The 12,946-nt window shown below is 52.2% G+C and overlaps 1 protein-coding gene across 4 annotated transcripts in view; it reads right to left on the bottom strand.

Moving 5' to 3' along the window:
• Positions 1-712: 712 nt before the first annotated feature.
• Positions 713-12,946, bottom strand: part of LUC7L (LUC7 like) — a 30,383-nt gene continuing 18,149 nt past the window's right edge. For 2 of the 4 annotated variants that reach the window (XM_037005512.2, XM_037005515.2), the window contains 7 exons: positions 11,136-11,246; positions 10,125-10,268; positions 6,194-6,370; positions 3,735-3,823; positions 2,324-2,353; positions 1,733-1,937; positions 713-1,053 (listed from right to left, as the gene is read on the bottom strand). In XM_037005512.2, the coding sequence (XP_036861407.1) occupies positions 1,766-1,937; positions 2,324-2,353; positions 3,735-3,823; positions 6,194-6,370; positions 10,125-10,268; positions 11,136-11,246 (723 nt within the window). In that variant the 3' untranslated portion in view covers positions 713-1,053; positions 1,733-1,765. The remainder of the gene's footprint in view (positions 1,054-1,732; positions 1,938-2,323; positions 2,354-3,734; positions 3,824-6,193; positions 6,371-10,124; positions 10,269-11,135; positions 11,247-12,946) is intronic. The other 2 variants (XM_037005511.2, XM_037005513.2) reach the window with 1 other exon arrangement.

Below are 12,946 nucleotides of genomic sequence, written 5' to 3'. Positions count from 1 at the left end.
CCCACACGTCCTCCAAGGGGTCAGAATGCCGCAGGGGAGCCCAGAGCAGGGCCAGCAGCCACGTTTCAGAGCTGGTGACACAAGATGCAGGCCCAGTGCCCACATGGCCACTGAGCCAAGCAGCCTCTGCACAGCGGGTGGGGATGATGCGGCCATCAGAAGCTCACGTACCCCTAGAAAAGTGCCAACAGGAAGTACCCACTTACCCCGCAGGAGGGCTCTCTCTGGGCTTGTGTGTGCAGCAGAGACACTGAGTGGTCACCACCACTGGCCCTCCTTGAGCCTAAGTCAAACCATGACCTGACCCAAAGGCCAGCACCCCTCCTCCGAGGCCCTCGAGGCCATCACGCGGATGTACATGGGTTTTCCTTAGCCCTAAACAACTCAAAAGGGAGTTCGCTGAGCTAGAGCACCAGGTGGAGGCCACGCAAAGAGCAGACCAGACAGGGAGCCCTTCCTACAGAAGGCGGCAGAGCAGAGCAGCTCCCTCCTGCCTCCCACTGAGTCCGCACAGGGGCAGGCGGACAACCCGCAACACATGGCTCCTCGGCAGGGGGCGGGGATCACTGCTGACTAGTCAGAGTTAAGTCCAACCACAGTAAGTGTGGCAGCTTCTGAGGGTGAGCAAACCCGCTGCGGCAGCACCTGCCGTCACCACCTGGGGAAGGGAACAGGGAAGCCCCCAGAGCAGACGGACAGCAGGGCCCACAGCTGCAGTCAGATTGATTTATTCCTATTCAGCGTAGCTCTGGAACACAGAACAACTCTGTACATCTCTAGAAATGCACAGCTAGCTCCAAAACAATAGAAATTGTAAACTACAAAAGATGGGTTGTGTTCAGCAAATATAAAGGGTAACTTTAGGCTGTGTTGAGTGTCTTATCAGACTATTTACAGCGTCCGGATGCGGGTCAGATCTCGCCAGCCTCCTTCTCCTCCGATCTCCTCGAAGCCGTCTTCCCGCCGGAGCTCTCAGGCCTCCAGTCGGGGGGACCCCGCTCGCTCCGCCCCTGCTCCCAGGACTCCTCCCTTGACGCCCGCTCTCTGGAGAACCTGGGGAATGGGAACCGGAGGCTCAGCGGAGGCTGGGATCTCCCTTCTGGCTGCTCCTCACGCACAGACAACTTGGACCCTCGATTCTGGGTCAGGGAAGGCCAAGACCCCCCACACCTGGGGAGACCCCTGGAGCCCAGAGGGCAGCCAGACCTGCCATCTCATGCCCAACCCATAGCACAGGGACAGTCGGGCAGCCACTAAAAACTGATGTTTGCTAAGATTTCTAGTAACAAAGACAGCTTCCTCTACAATGTGAAGCAGCAGAGGAAACTACCACAGAAGCACACCTGTGGGGTGCGACCCATTCGCTGAACAGTGGGGTGAAGCCCAGCACACAAAAGCGCTAACCGGTTATCTGAGTGTGATTATGACACTGCTTGCTTTTCCTTAAAACAAAACAAAAAAACCACAACAGAGGTGGGCAGGGCCTGTGAGGACACAAAGCTCAGGGGTTGTTTGCCAGTGACATTGAGTGTGCAGCCCGAGGGCAGCAGGTCCCCCTGATAGAGCACGTGCCCACATGCCCACCTCCAAGGCCCCTCAACTGCCCGAGCCCGGAGTCCCTCTGCAGACGCCCAGCCAAGCTCCTGAGCACAAGCCCCAGACCTAAGCGGGATGACCACGACCCCGCCGACAAACCCCCAGCAGACCCTGGGAACACAGAGAAGGGGCTCACTCCTGGTTGCAGCTACCGAAGGAGTCAGAGTAGTTACTTGTATTTTGCACTCCGGTCCCGGGACGCCCGGCGGTGGCCCCGGCTGTGGCTCCGCGAGCGGCTGCGGTGGCGCCGGTGTCTGTCTCGGGACCGGGACCGGGACAACTTCCGTCGCTCTCTGGAGGTAGACCTTGACCGCCTCCGACGCCGATCTCGGGAGCGAGACCTGGGCGGACACGCAGGAGGCTCTGAGGCTGCGGAGGCGCCACCCCACTGCCCCCCCTGGGCAGGTCCTGCTGCTACCCCCTTCCTGTAACAGCCCCATCAGTTAGTCTCTGGGCTGGAAGAACTACGGCCAGACCCTTCCCACCAGAGTGAACCACACCGGGAGATCTGCCACCCACAGCCTCCAGCAGCACCTCTGTCCTTTCCTCGGGGGCGGCAGGCCCCCCCACTCTGCTATCCCAACCATGGGGGCTGGGGCTGGCCTACTGGCGCTTCACCAGCTGACCCTAACCCACCAAGTGATGGTTGTGAAGCTATAAAGGTAAGGTGCTAAGGTACATGCCTGGGAAAAGGCCGACCGAGTACTTTGTGGGTCTGGAAACCTACCTTCTGCGATCCCTGGTTCTTGATCCAGACCTAAAATGGAAAAAAAAAGATGAGCAAATCCCCCAATACAGCTTCACCCCTCCCAACTGAGGGGAGGGGCCCAAGTCCAGGAGGGGGAAGGTCAACTTCCCAGAGACCTGCTCTTTCCTAGCAGGGGATGAGGCCCCAGCCCCAGCAAGTGGGTTTATTTACAGCAGATATCTGCACCCCCATGTTCACTGCAGCATTATTAGTAATAGTCAAGATGTGGAAGCAACCTAAGTGTTCACCAACAGATGAATGGATAAAGAAAATGTCATATATATATATATACACACACAATAAATTTAGCCGTGAAAAAGGAAGAATGCCTACCATTTGTGACATGCACGGACCTGGAGGGCATTACATTAAGTGAAGTCAGACTCATGATCTCACGTCTGCGTGGGATCCAAAGCAATCACATCTCAGATCCAGAGAGCTGAGGGCACCGCACAGCCCCTGCAGCTGCCGCGGGCAGGCCTGACGGCGCTGAGCACACACCCACCCCACGGCGCTCACCTCGCTGTGAAAACGGGCTTCGTATTTTGCTTACTAAATACATTTTTATACTGCTTCAGTGTCCTACAATCAGAAGCTGTTAGATAATTAAAATGATGAAAAGACAAAAAATGCAATATAACTTGTCCTTCTGAGCTAAGCACTAGGAAGGCCCAGATTCTGGGCCTTCCGACGACAGTGAGCTACACCCAGTATGACAGCCTACTGACTCCCGGCTCTGGCCACTCTGAACTCCAGCACTCAAAGTCTCTGCCTGGATGCCTTGTTAGACATCTCAGAACAAATACGGCCAGAGCCACATTCTACTCCTGTCTCCTCCTTTCCCCAACACACTTACCTTTCCCCCTACCTGCCTAAGCGGCCCCTCCAGGTCAGGTGTAAGGCCGGCTCTGCCCACCCTGCGTACCAGATGCCCACAGACCAGCAGGTCCTGTCAGCTCCCCACTCACCTGGGCTCTCCCCTGGCTCTGCACCCATGCCACTGCTCCGCCCCACCTTCCTCTCCTCTCCCCAGAGCACCAAATAAATATGCAACAACCAAAAATGGGACTGCCCCCAACATCCAGGGAACTACCCCAACACAGCATCAGAAGTCAGCCCACCCCTCCACGGCGCCCAGGCCCTTGCTGGGGTGAAGGATGGTTCCCTCCTTCTGCCCCTTCGCAGGTAAGAATCAGGTTGCCACGGCCACGTGTAAAACCTGGCGTGCTCTGCCCAGCGAGGCAAGCTGCGCACACCCATCATCCTGGGCCAGGAAAGACCTCGCAGCCTGCATGTGCGGCGCGTCGCTTCTCTTCCTTGGGTTGGCTGCTGGGCCCTGAGCGGGCCTCCGCCACTCCAGCACGGACTCCCTGGCGTGCCACGGGCTCACCTCCTGCTCAGATGCTCCTCGCGTTCCCTCTCCTCTCTCCTCCTCAATCGGTCCTGGTTTCTCTTCTCCTGCTTTTCAGCCACAGTTTTCTAAAGGAGTGAAAAATCAGAAAATCAGAGAGGAGCAATTCACACAAACCAGAGCGTGAATGTTGTTTACCAAAGCACCTTGATTGATGTCAGTTTTAAATTGGTAATTTAAAACTCTAAGAGAAACTCTCAGGACACAGGAACATGATGATTTTCAAGACTTAACAATGGAAAATACATCTCAAGTGCTTTCTCATTACACCTTATAAATTCAGTGACATGCCGCACTTCTACGGCACTGGAAGTTTGTCACACTGCTTCAAATCAATCCAGAAAGCTGCCTGGGTAGGTTTAGCGAGCTGGGTAAAGCCCAAGAGCCGACATGAGCTTGTGGAAAAAGAACACGAGCTGATCACACACATCTTGCTGCAGGGGGCATGCCCACCCCCGACTCCACCCTCTAGGCCTGTCCTTGAGGAGTTGAGCCCCGCACTTGCGGCAGGGGCATCGGGCGAGGCGAGGCAGTCCTCGAGGCGTCCACAGCTGGATTCCAGCACCAAGTCTAACACCTGGCTCATCAGGCCGATCACAACCACAACAGGAAAGGCAGCAGCCAGGAGGGGCCTCGAGGGACCATGACAGCAGCACTGCCGACACAGCTCAGCTTGAAGCACGTGGCCTAATCTCTACCCGCCCCATAATCACCCCTGAGCCTGCCTTTCTGTGCCCCCATCTCTCTGTTGAGTGAAATGAAGCCCTGATGGGGGTAAGTCAAAGCCCACGAGACAAGGGGTCACCAGGCTTCGTGTGCCCAGCAAGAACTGGGAAGGAGGCCACCTCTCCTCCCCAAAGCGCCTTCCTGCCTGGCAGCTCCGTCTCTACACCTCCTGTCCACTCACCCCGAGCCTGGAGCAGGCACACGAGGGGGGAGCCTCAGCCCCTCAGGTTCCAAGCACACTCTCCCTGTACTGGAGAAGGGGCCTGTGGTCTGGCACCATCTCCTTCCCAAAACCCGATTCCCTCCACCGTGAGTCTGCCTTGGAGAGAGCCCTGAGGGGTGAGCACCTGCAGAAGCTGTGAGCAAAGCCACCTGATTGGGGCACTGAACTCCCACCCTCCCAGCTTAAGAGGTGCACTTCCAAACACACTTCCCTTGTTAGTTCAATGGCTGTCACCACTGGTAACATACTTGTGTGATTTTGGCCAACTGTGCACTGCTTGTAACTGTAATGACAAAACACTAACTAGGTCTTTCTAGATAAAATTAATACTTAAGTTTTTAAGGTCTCAGAGTGAAAAAAAATCTCAATATATTCACATTTCTGATGCAGACAGGTTAAACATTTTTTTATGGCTTTCAGACATAAAAAATACTAGGACAAAATCTTGGGGTGATATGGAATGGGAATACAACCTACAGGACATAGGAATGTGACATTTCTATCTGCTGAGGAGCAGACTGTGAATGGGAACCATAGTGGACACCAACTGTTATTCTATTGGCTACAAAGAAAATATTTTTACATCTTTTATACCCCTACACTCATTAAAAAAAAAAAAAAAACTTAAAAAATATGTGACAAAGTTTATAATCTTCCAAAATTCTCTGGCGAGCCCCAATTCTCCTCTCAAGAAGGCTAATGTCTGAGACCCTCACCTCACCTCTGCTCCCTCTCCTAGTCCCGAGTTACCACATCACCTACTGGGCGCCCACTGCCCCTTCCCAGGGGCACACAGGCTCCCTTGGCCGTGGTTTCTGAGGTGTCCTATGGTCAGATTCATGTGTCTGTCCGTCCACCAGTTTCTGGGGTCTAGAGGGAAGGCCTGCCATTTCCCCACATCCCGTCCCAGCCATCCTGCATGCAGCACAGAAAACACTGTCAAGCCTCTGGAACACGTTCACCTTCCTTCTCAGCGTTCTACATCCAAGACATCAAATGTTTATAGCCAACCAGGAAATGAGTCTTGAGGTGGGGACAGAGGTGGCTGGGGGTGGCGGGAACAGGCTATTAGAAAACCCCATCACCTCCTCCTCCTCCTGAGGAGGCCCAAAGGCCAGCGCCAGGATGTGAGATCTCCTGTCTAGCCTAACCACCTTCCACACATCCACCTCTGTCCAAGTTCTCTCCTATCTCAAACAGAAGTTACTGCAGAGGTGTGCAAGAGCTGTCTGTGCCTAGGACTGGGCGCTGCCATTTCCTTCCACGAGCAAGGTGGTAGAGACCAAATAAATAAGCCCAAGACCCCCTTGGGTTCTGAGATCTTAGGTCTCTTGTGTGAATGAAGTGATAAAAATCTGAGTACTTCACTTTATAACTCAAGACATGCTCCTGGAGAGGACGAGAACACAAGGCTTCCTGGAAGCAGAGAAACAGGAAAACAACCCCAAGATTTGCTGGGTTTCTCCAGAAACACAACCCATCAACATACCCTTAACTGGTCCAGCTTCTCACGGATCTGAATGAATCCCAAGTGCAACTTGCCCCCGAAGTGGTCTGCAAGGCGGCGGTCGTTGTCATGGAGCCCCAGGTAGGCCGAGCAGACCTCACAGACACGCAGCTTCTGCTGCTGAAAGCTGGATGCAGGCATGGAGTTCCTGTACTCTTCCTGGGGATCAGGAAGAGCGTGAACGGAGGGCCACAGAACCACCAACAAATACTCAACCCCCAAAATGGAATATTTGAAGCGACTACAGAGATAGATGACTTTTAAGTAAGAAAAACTGGATCATTTACATAGCTTCAATATTTGTGAACAATTCAATGTTCATCATTTACTTAAGAAATGAACTAACAGTCATAATTTCAAAGGAACAAAACACTCAGACAAGCAGGATGATGTCTGTTCTCAGAGGCCGGCAGGAGGGCAGGTCTGTCCTGCACTGGAGAACTTTACGAGGACAGCTAAACAACAAGGGAGACCCTGTCACAGAAGCCTCCCAAATCCAGCACACAAAACAAAACCAAATAAATATGCAATAACCAGAAATGGGACTGCCCGCAACGTCCAAGGAACTACCCCAATGCAGCATTAGTAGTAAAGATTTGGAAGGACCAATAATCCATCAGACGCCGTCTTCTATGAGGAAAGTGCACGCCCTGCTTCAGCCGCCCAGCGGGGAGGCAAAACACAGAACGGGAGAGAAGAGAGGAGCAGGGCGCAGCTGCTGCTGCGGCTGCTCAAGTCAGGAGGAGGACACTCCTTCAGAGTCCAGACATGGGCAGCGCATTCTGGCGGCCTGTGTCCTCCTTACAGGGAGACCTGAATGGGGGTCATCTCCCACTAATTCGCAGGAAAACATTCCCTAGGAAAGGCAAACTGATGTAAGATCCACCTCACGCCTGCCAAGTTGGCAGATGCAGAGACGGACAGTCCCGAATGCTGCTGGCAGGAGCTACGCTTCCACAACTACAGTGGAGAGCAGCTCCGTAATCTTGCTGTGAAAGTGGGACAGTGCGTGCCATTACCAGAAACAGTCCTTCCAGGTCTATGTCCTGGAACACGTTCACACAAGCCAGCACTCAGGCAGGGACACTTGCTGCAGCTGTGTGTAAAGAATGAGAAACTGCCAATGGCCTAGGACACTGCCATGGACAGTCCCGGGCTCATAAAACAGAACCCTACACAGCAACTAACTGAAGAGGGCTGTGTGCAGCTCTAGAGAGACTGAGCTCCCCAACAGTGCAAGGGGGATAAGGGCACCCACAGTGTGGTTGCTGCAGTCCACACAGCACCCCCCTACTGCTGATAGGTGTACATACGTGTGACGAATCTAAAAACAGAACTGAAGAATGTACGCTGAACGCACACTGACTGGTCTCAGGGAAGGGAGAGAATCGGGACCCAAGAGGGGAACTTTGGGAACTTGAATTTTTGTTATAATATGCTACATCTTTTATTAAAAGGAGGGGGAAAAATACAAGCAACCAGAGTAAAAATGATAAATATGGCGGGCACATGAGTATTTGTGGGATTATTTTCTCTTCCTCAGGTCTTGAAACTTTGAATGCCACCCTCTAGGATCTTTCAAAATGAATTTGTATTGCCGGGTGAAGAATGCCAAACCCTAAAGGGTCTACACTGTGTCCTCCCTTATACGCCACTTGAAATGACCAAAACAAGAAATGGAGGGCAGAGGAGTGGCTGCCCGGGTCAGAGGAGAGGGTGTGGCTATAAAAGGACAGCAGGAGGGATCTCTGTGGGGACAGATGCTCTGTACCTTGGCTGTCAATGTCAACATCCTTTCTGGGATATTGTGCTATGGTTTTAGGAGACGTTACTGCTGAGGGAACCAGGTAGAGAAATCCTGGGCGCAGACGATCTCTGTACTGTTTCTTAAGACTACCAAACACCCTTACCTGCTACCAAGAGCAGAAAGGGCATAGGTGCCACCACACCGGAGACCAGTGCTGCCAGGGCCTCCCCCACCGTCCTGCTTGCTCAAGTCTTTAAGGAATGGTGCACTCAAGGTGGTGGGCACAGGCACCAGGGCAAGGATGCTGGGAGGACTGGAATAACACCCATGCGTCCCGCACGGCACCCCTGGCTCTGCTGTCTGCAGACATCCATGTGGGGAGCCCCACGTCTATAGTCATTTTAGCCTATGTACAGACTTCTGAGCCACTTGTGGGGCTTGGGGTGTCTGCTCCCTGCTGCTCGTCGAAGCAGGAAGGCCACAGAGCTTCCCTCTGGACTCTCTGGCCTTTCTGGTCGAGCTGTTAGCAACCCATAAGCCTGACTCTGTTTGACATGTAAACACAAACTTCCCATCTAAGATCTAAGTAAAGAAAAGTTTAGGTCCTGTTTAAGGACTTACACACAGGACTTATGTGTAAATGAATATACAGGAATTTCAACCCTGTGCAAAAGGTGGAGTTAAAGACATACGTTATCTCCCAGAAATGAAACTACCCCACATGCCAGGGAACCCTTTCAAATTTGACCCAGTCATGCCTCTGTGGCGATGCCACTCAAGGTACTTGGCTCACAACCATGATAGGCCACGGCCACACTCATGATCCCATTTTCTTTTGGGATGAACACACCTAAGCATTTATACACAAAAACATCACATTTGTACTGAGAATTCTTTTCTTCTTTCTCCTTTAGGCTCAACAATGGATTATATTACCTATGAATGTCACTGAAGGAGGTACCGGTCTGCCAGGGGCACAAAGCATTATCTCAGCACCCCTTCCAACAGATAAGCGCTGGTGACCTCAACTCCAGCTCTGCGGAGACACCATGGATGCCTTGGAGAGCAGCACTCTGGCACCCCGGGCCTCACGCACTCAGAGCATCACACTGAGCTCCACAGCGAGGTCAGGCACCACGTTGAGCCAGGAACACAGTCACGACTGAAACCGAACCTGCACCAGGACCTGTGCGCCACGTCCTCTTCTCTGCCTGGGCTCCCATCCCACCATCTGGCAACCTCAGCCTGTGGGTCTCAGCTCAGCGGCCTTCCAGGATCACCTTAACTACCTGAGACCCCCCCACACACTGCCCAAAGTCACTCTCAAACTAAGAGCTGGTTTCTCCTGCACAGGTCTCACCCCCACACCCACCCTTCCTTCTGTCTGCACCCCTTCCCACCTCAGTGCTGTCTCCATGACAGTATGGCCTCCCTGGCTTGCTCACAACTAGAGAAGTGCCTGGCACACAGCTGAAGCTTAGCAAGCATTTCCTAAAGGAACACAACTATCCCTGTCCCCGGCTCTACGATTCCCACCACTCTCCAGGCTGGCAAATCCAGTGGTGAGGCTTTGAGACTGGAAGAGTACCCTGTGGGTAGAATAATCTGGGAAGGAAATGGCCATCAACGATTCCAACAGAGTCCTTGACTCAGGTTCGGCACACTTTCAGTGTGTCCTGGCCTGAAACCAGCGGACTCCTTGGACACCACTCCCAGTCCGCACAGGCTCTCTATACCAAAGATGCAGCACTTCTGAGCCCGATCTCATTCTTTACAGCAAGCTGCAGGACAACTGTGGCTCAGGCACATAAACTAAATAAAGAGCACAGCCCGACTGCCAGAGGGCCGAGGGGCAGAAAGCCTGTGTCCATGGGCCTTGACAGGACGTGCACAGACCCTGCTCTGCTGACTCCCACACTCAGGACTGCATTCACACATGGAAGTTGTGCTCAGAGCTGGCAAGTGACTGGTCTGAGGTCACACAGGGGTCACAGCAAAGACAAACCCAAGTGTGCACTGACTCTAAATCCTGCGACCCTGTCCATATACTCATTTCCAACTCCTACCCAATACTCAAAAAAAGAAGAACACGATAATTTTAGCCCAAATGGTCAACTCTCTGGTGTTACTAAGTCACCCCTTTCTCTAGACATTTTTCTCACCAACCTCAGCTTCTTTTTTCTTTGCACGGACTTTCTCCACTTCCATAAGAATTTTCTGAGATTCATCCACATTTCCTTCAGCTCCCAGCTGCTCAGCTTTAGCAAGAAGTTTTCCTATTTCTTCGTTTAATTCATGTACTTTTTCTGCCTGAGGGGAGAGAGAAACAATCAGGGAACAGACACCTAAAGACGAAAGACTTTTAGTGCAGAGTGTACCTTGCTGTATTTCTGGGCTATTCTACTGAGAAAAAATATAGAACAGAAAGCCCCAGATCCTCACTGGATCACAGGCGAATTCTGACAATCCTGATGCCCTTATGGGCTCCACCAGGACTCTGATCACAAACTAAGTCTGTGGGATGCACTCCAAAAACAGGAGCTGCGCCTCTGTCACTCCCAGTGTGGTTGTAAGGATCACACTGGTCATTCTCTAGGCTGTCTCTCTTTTATGTCTTTTCACAGAGCTCAGTCTTCTGGGGAAGGGTAGCAAACATCTAGGCTTAAATGCACAAGCTTGTACCATAAGCAAAACACCCAACTACGGGGATTTATTTTCAGAAAATGAAACTGCATCTGTGGGCCAGTTGTCAACTGCATACATCTAACGAAAAGCTTTCACAAGACACGGAGGGAAGAGCAAATGAAGAGACTCAGTGCCGCTCAAGAGGGGACACAGGAGCAGCGCAGCTCCCACACACACAGACCTTCACTCCATGATGTGGACGCTACACATGTTAACCATGTCTGCATTAGCTTTCTCCCATTTCTTGTTTTACGTGGGGATGTTAAAAAACAAACTTCAAAAGGCACATACTGTATGGGGAGGGCCAGAGGCAGCAGCTCCCAGAGACCGAGAGCTCGCTGGCAGCCTTCCCTCCTCCACAGGAGCCCCCCGATCCCTGAGGACCACCCGCCCTGGGATGCACAATTCAGTGCTGTCGGCTCACTGTGCTGATGGCAGATTTACGCGCAGCACCCACAGGATGCTTTGCGCCAATGCTCCCATGAGTGGTACCTTTGCAGAAACTTCTGCGCTGATCTCCTCCTGTGTCTCTGCCAGCCGCTTCTTAGCAAGCTCAGTTCTCCTGTCACACTCGGCAATAAAGGACTCCAAGTGATCCATTGCCTAGCTCAGGAGAAGCAGAGCTGCGATTAATTACTAGTAAGGTCCCAGAACCTATCTGCTTGATAGGAACACGCTCCTGGGTTGGTTTCTTAGAGCCTGTAGGTTCAGTGGGAAGATCTTAAACTGTACTACAATCAACCCGTCCATAATCGCATTAAATCAAGGGGCTTCATTAAATTGATTTCAGAAACAAGGTCTTCTCATCTGATTCCCAAAATCTGCGGAAGGACCCCCATCCCTCAGTAACATTTCCAAGAAAACTCTGAGGAAATTAAAGCACTCAGCCATGATTAATAGTGTCCTGAGGACAGAAGGCTGGGCGGAGACTGGTAAGAGGCCCTCCTCTGCGGAGTGTGGGGCGCATGTGAGGTACTCACTGGTCCTTTGTGAGCCACGTAAATACTACTCCCCCATGCTCTGAGGGTAGAGCTCCCCCTTCCACCTCAAAACAAAACAATAGAACAAGTATTACTGCGAGCTGGTTACCACTTACCCACAAGACGCAAGAACTAGAGATCTGATTCCTTACCCGGAAGAGTCTGTGGGACCTACAGGAACACTGACAAGCAGCTACCTTGTCATCAAGAGTCAAAGGCCCCAGCACAACTCCATATCGACATACAAACAGGACATCATGTTTCCAGCCATGAAGCTGGGTGGTCACCTTTTCAGTCCCCTGCGAGTCAGCTAATGTCAGCAACGTGCTAAGTGTGTAAGCAGTGGATGAGAGTGTTGGACTGTATGTTCTATCACTAAAAAAATACAACAGAAAATTTGGGGTAGAGATGATAGTAAGGCAGACCAAAGTTAGGCCGACAGACCAAGTGGTGCCAATCCATGTCCCTCCCCACAAAACTGGCCAGGGGAGAGCAGTGCTCCACGAGAATCAGCGTGACACTGGAGTGGACAAAAGGGACACCCCTGGAGAGACAGGGTCTCCTCCAGAAATGCCCAAGGCAACTCCCAAATAAACGCACACTTGGCGGCAGGTCAAGACAGGGCAGAGGCTCTGCGGGTGCTGAGTCCCCCAGGATACTGCAAAGAGGCTAAAGCATCACCATCCACCGAGGCCAGCTCAGATTTCACTGTATTTCCAGTGATTGATTTGGGAACTCGCAACCTCTTTCTTATCACTGGTCATCCGAATATGGAAAGTAAATGATTGCCATTGGTTTGCCAACATACATGTGCTTCCCAGAAGGATGTTGAGTTGCCCGGTCCTGCTGACAGGTTTGGGACTCACTATGATCAAAGTCCCAGTGAGAGGATATGGATCACATTCCACTGGCACTCACCTGGGACAGCAGCTCCTAGCAGGCCAGCCTCTGATGCCCAGGTTCGCCCATGCACAGCCCTGAGACTTTGGCGCAGGGTCCCTCTATTGTCTACCTGAAGGAGTGACGTCACACCTGAGGCAGGCCCAGGGACCCACTCATCAGGAGTGAGGGACAGACATCTGACAACCCTGCTAATGACTTTAACCAGTCAAATCAACCACCTGCACCTTAGGCAGAACCCAAATCAGCTGCAGACTCAGACATCTGATCAAGCTAAAAACTAAATGGTAAACTCTGCAACACAGAATAGGCGACCACAAACATGTCTCATAACTGCCACATTCTTTAAAAGACACTCTGTCCTACTGTCCTCCCTCCCTCTCTTCAATGCCCTTCTCCATTCATATTGGTTCCTAAATCAAA

Source organism: Manis javanica, chromosome 10, assembly GCF_040802235.1.
Source record: "Manis javanica isolate MJ-LG chromosome 10, MJ_LKY, whole genome shotgun sequence".
In the NCBI taxonomy this organism is placed as follows: domain Eukaryota; kingdom Metazoa; phylum Chordata; class Mammalia; order Pholidota; family Manidae; genus Manis; species Manis javanica.
Note: the sequence above shows the minus strand (reverse complement) of the source record. Positions and strands in the feature narration are given on the sequence as shown.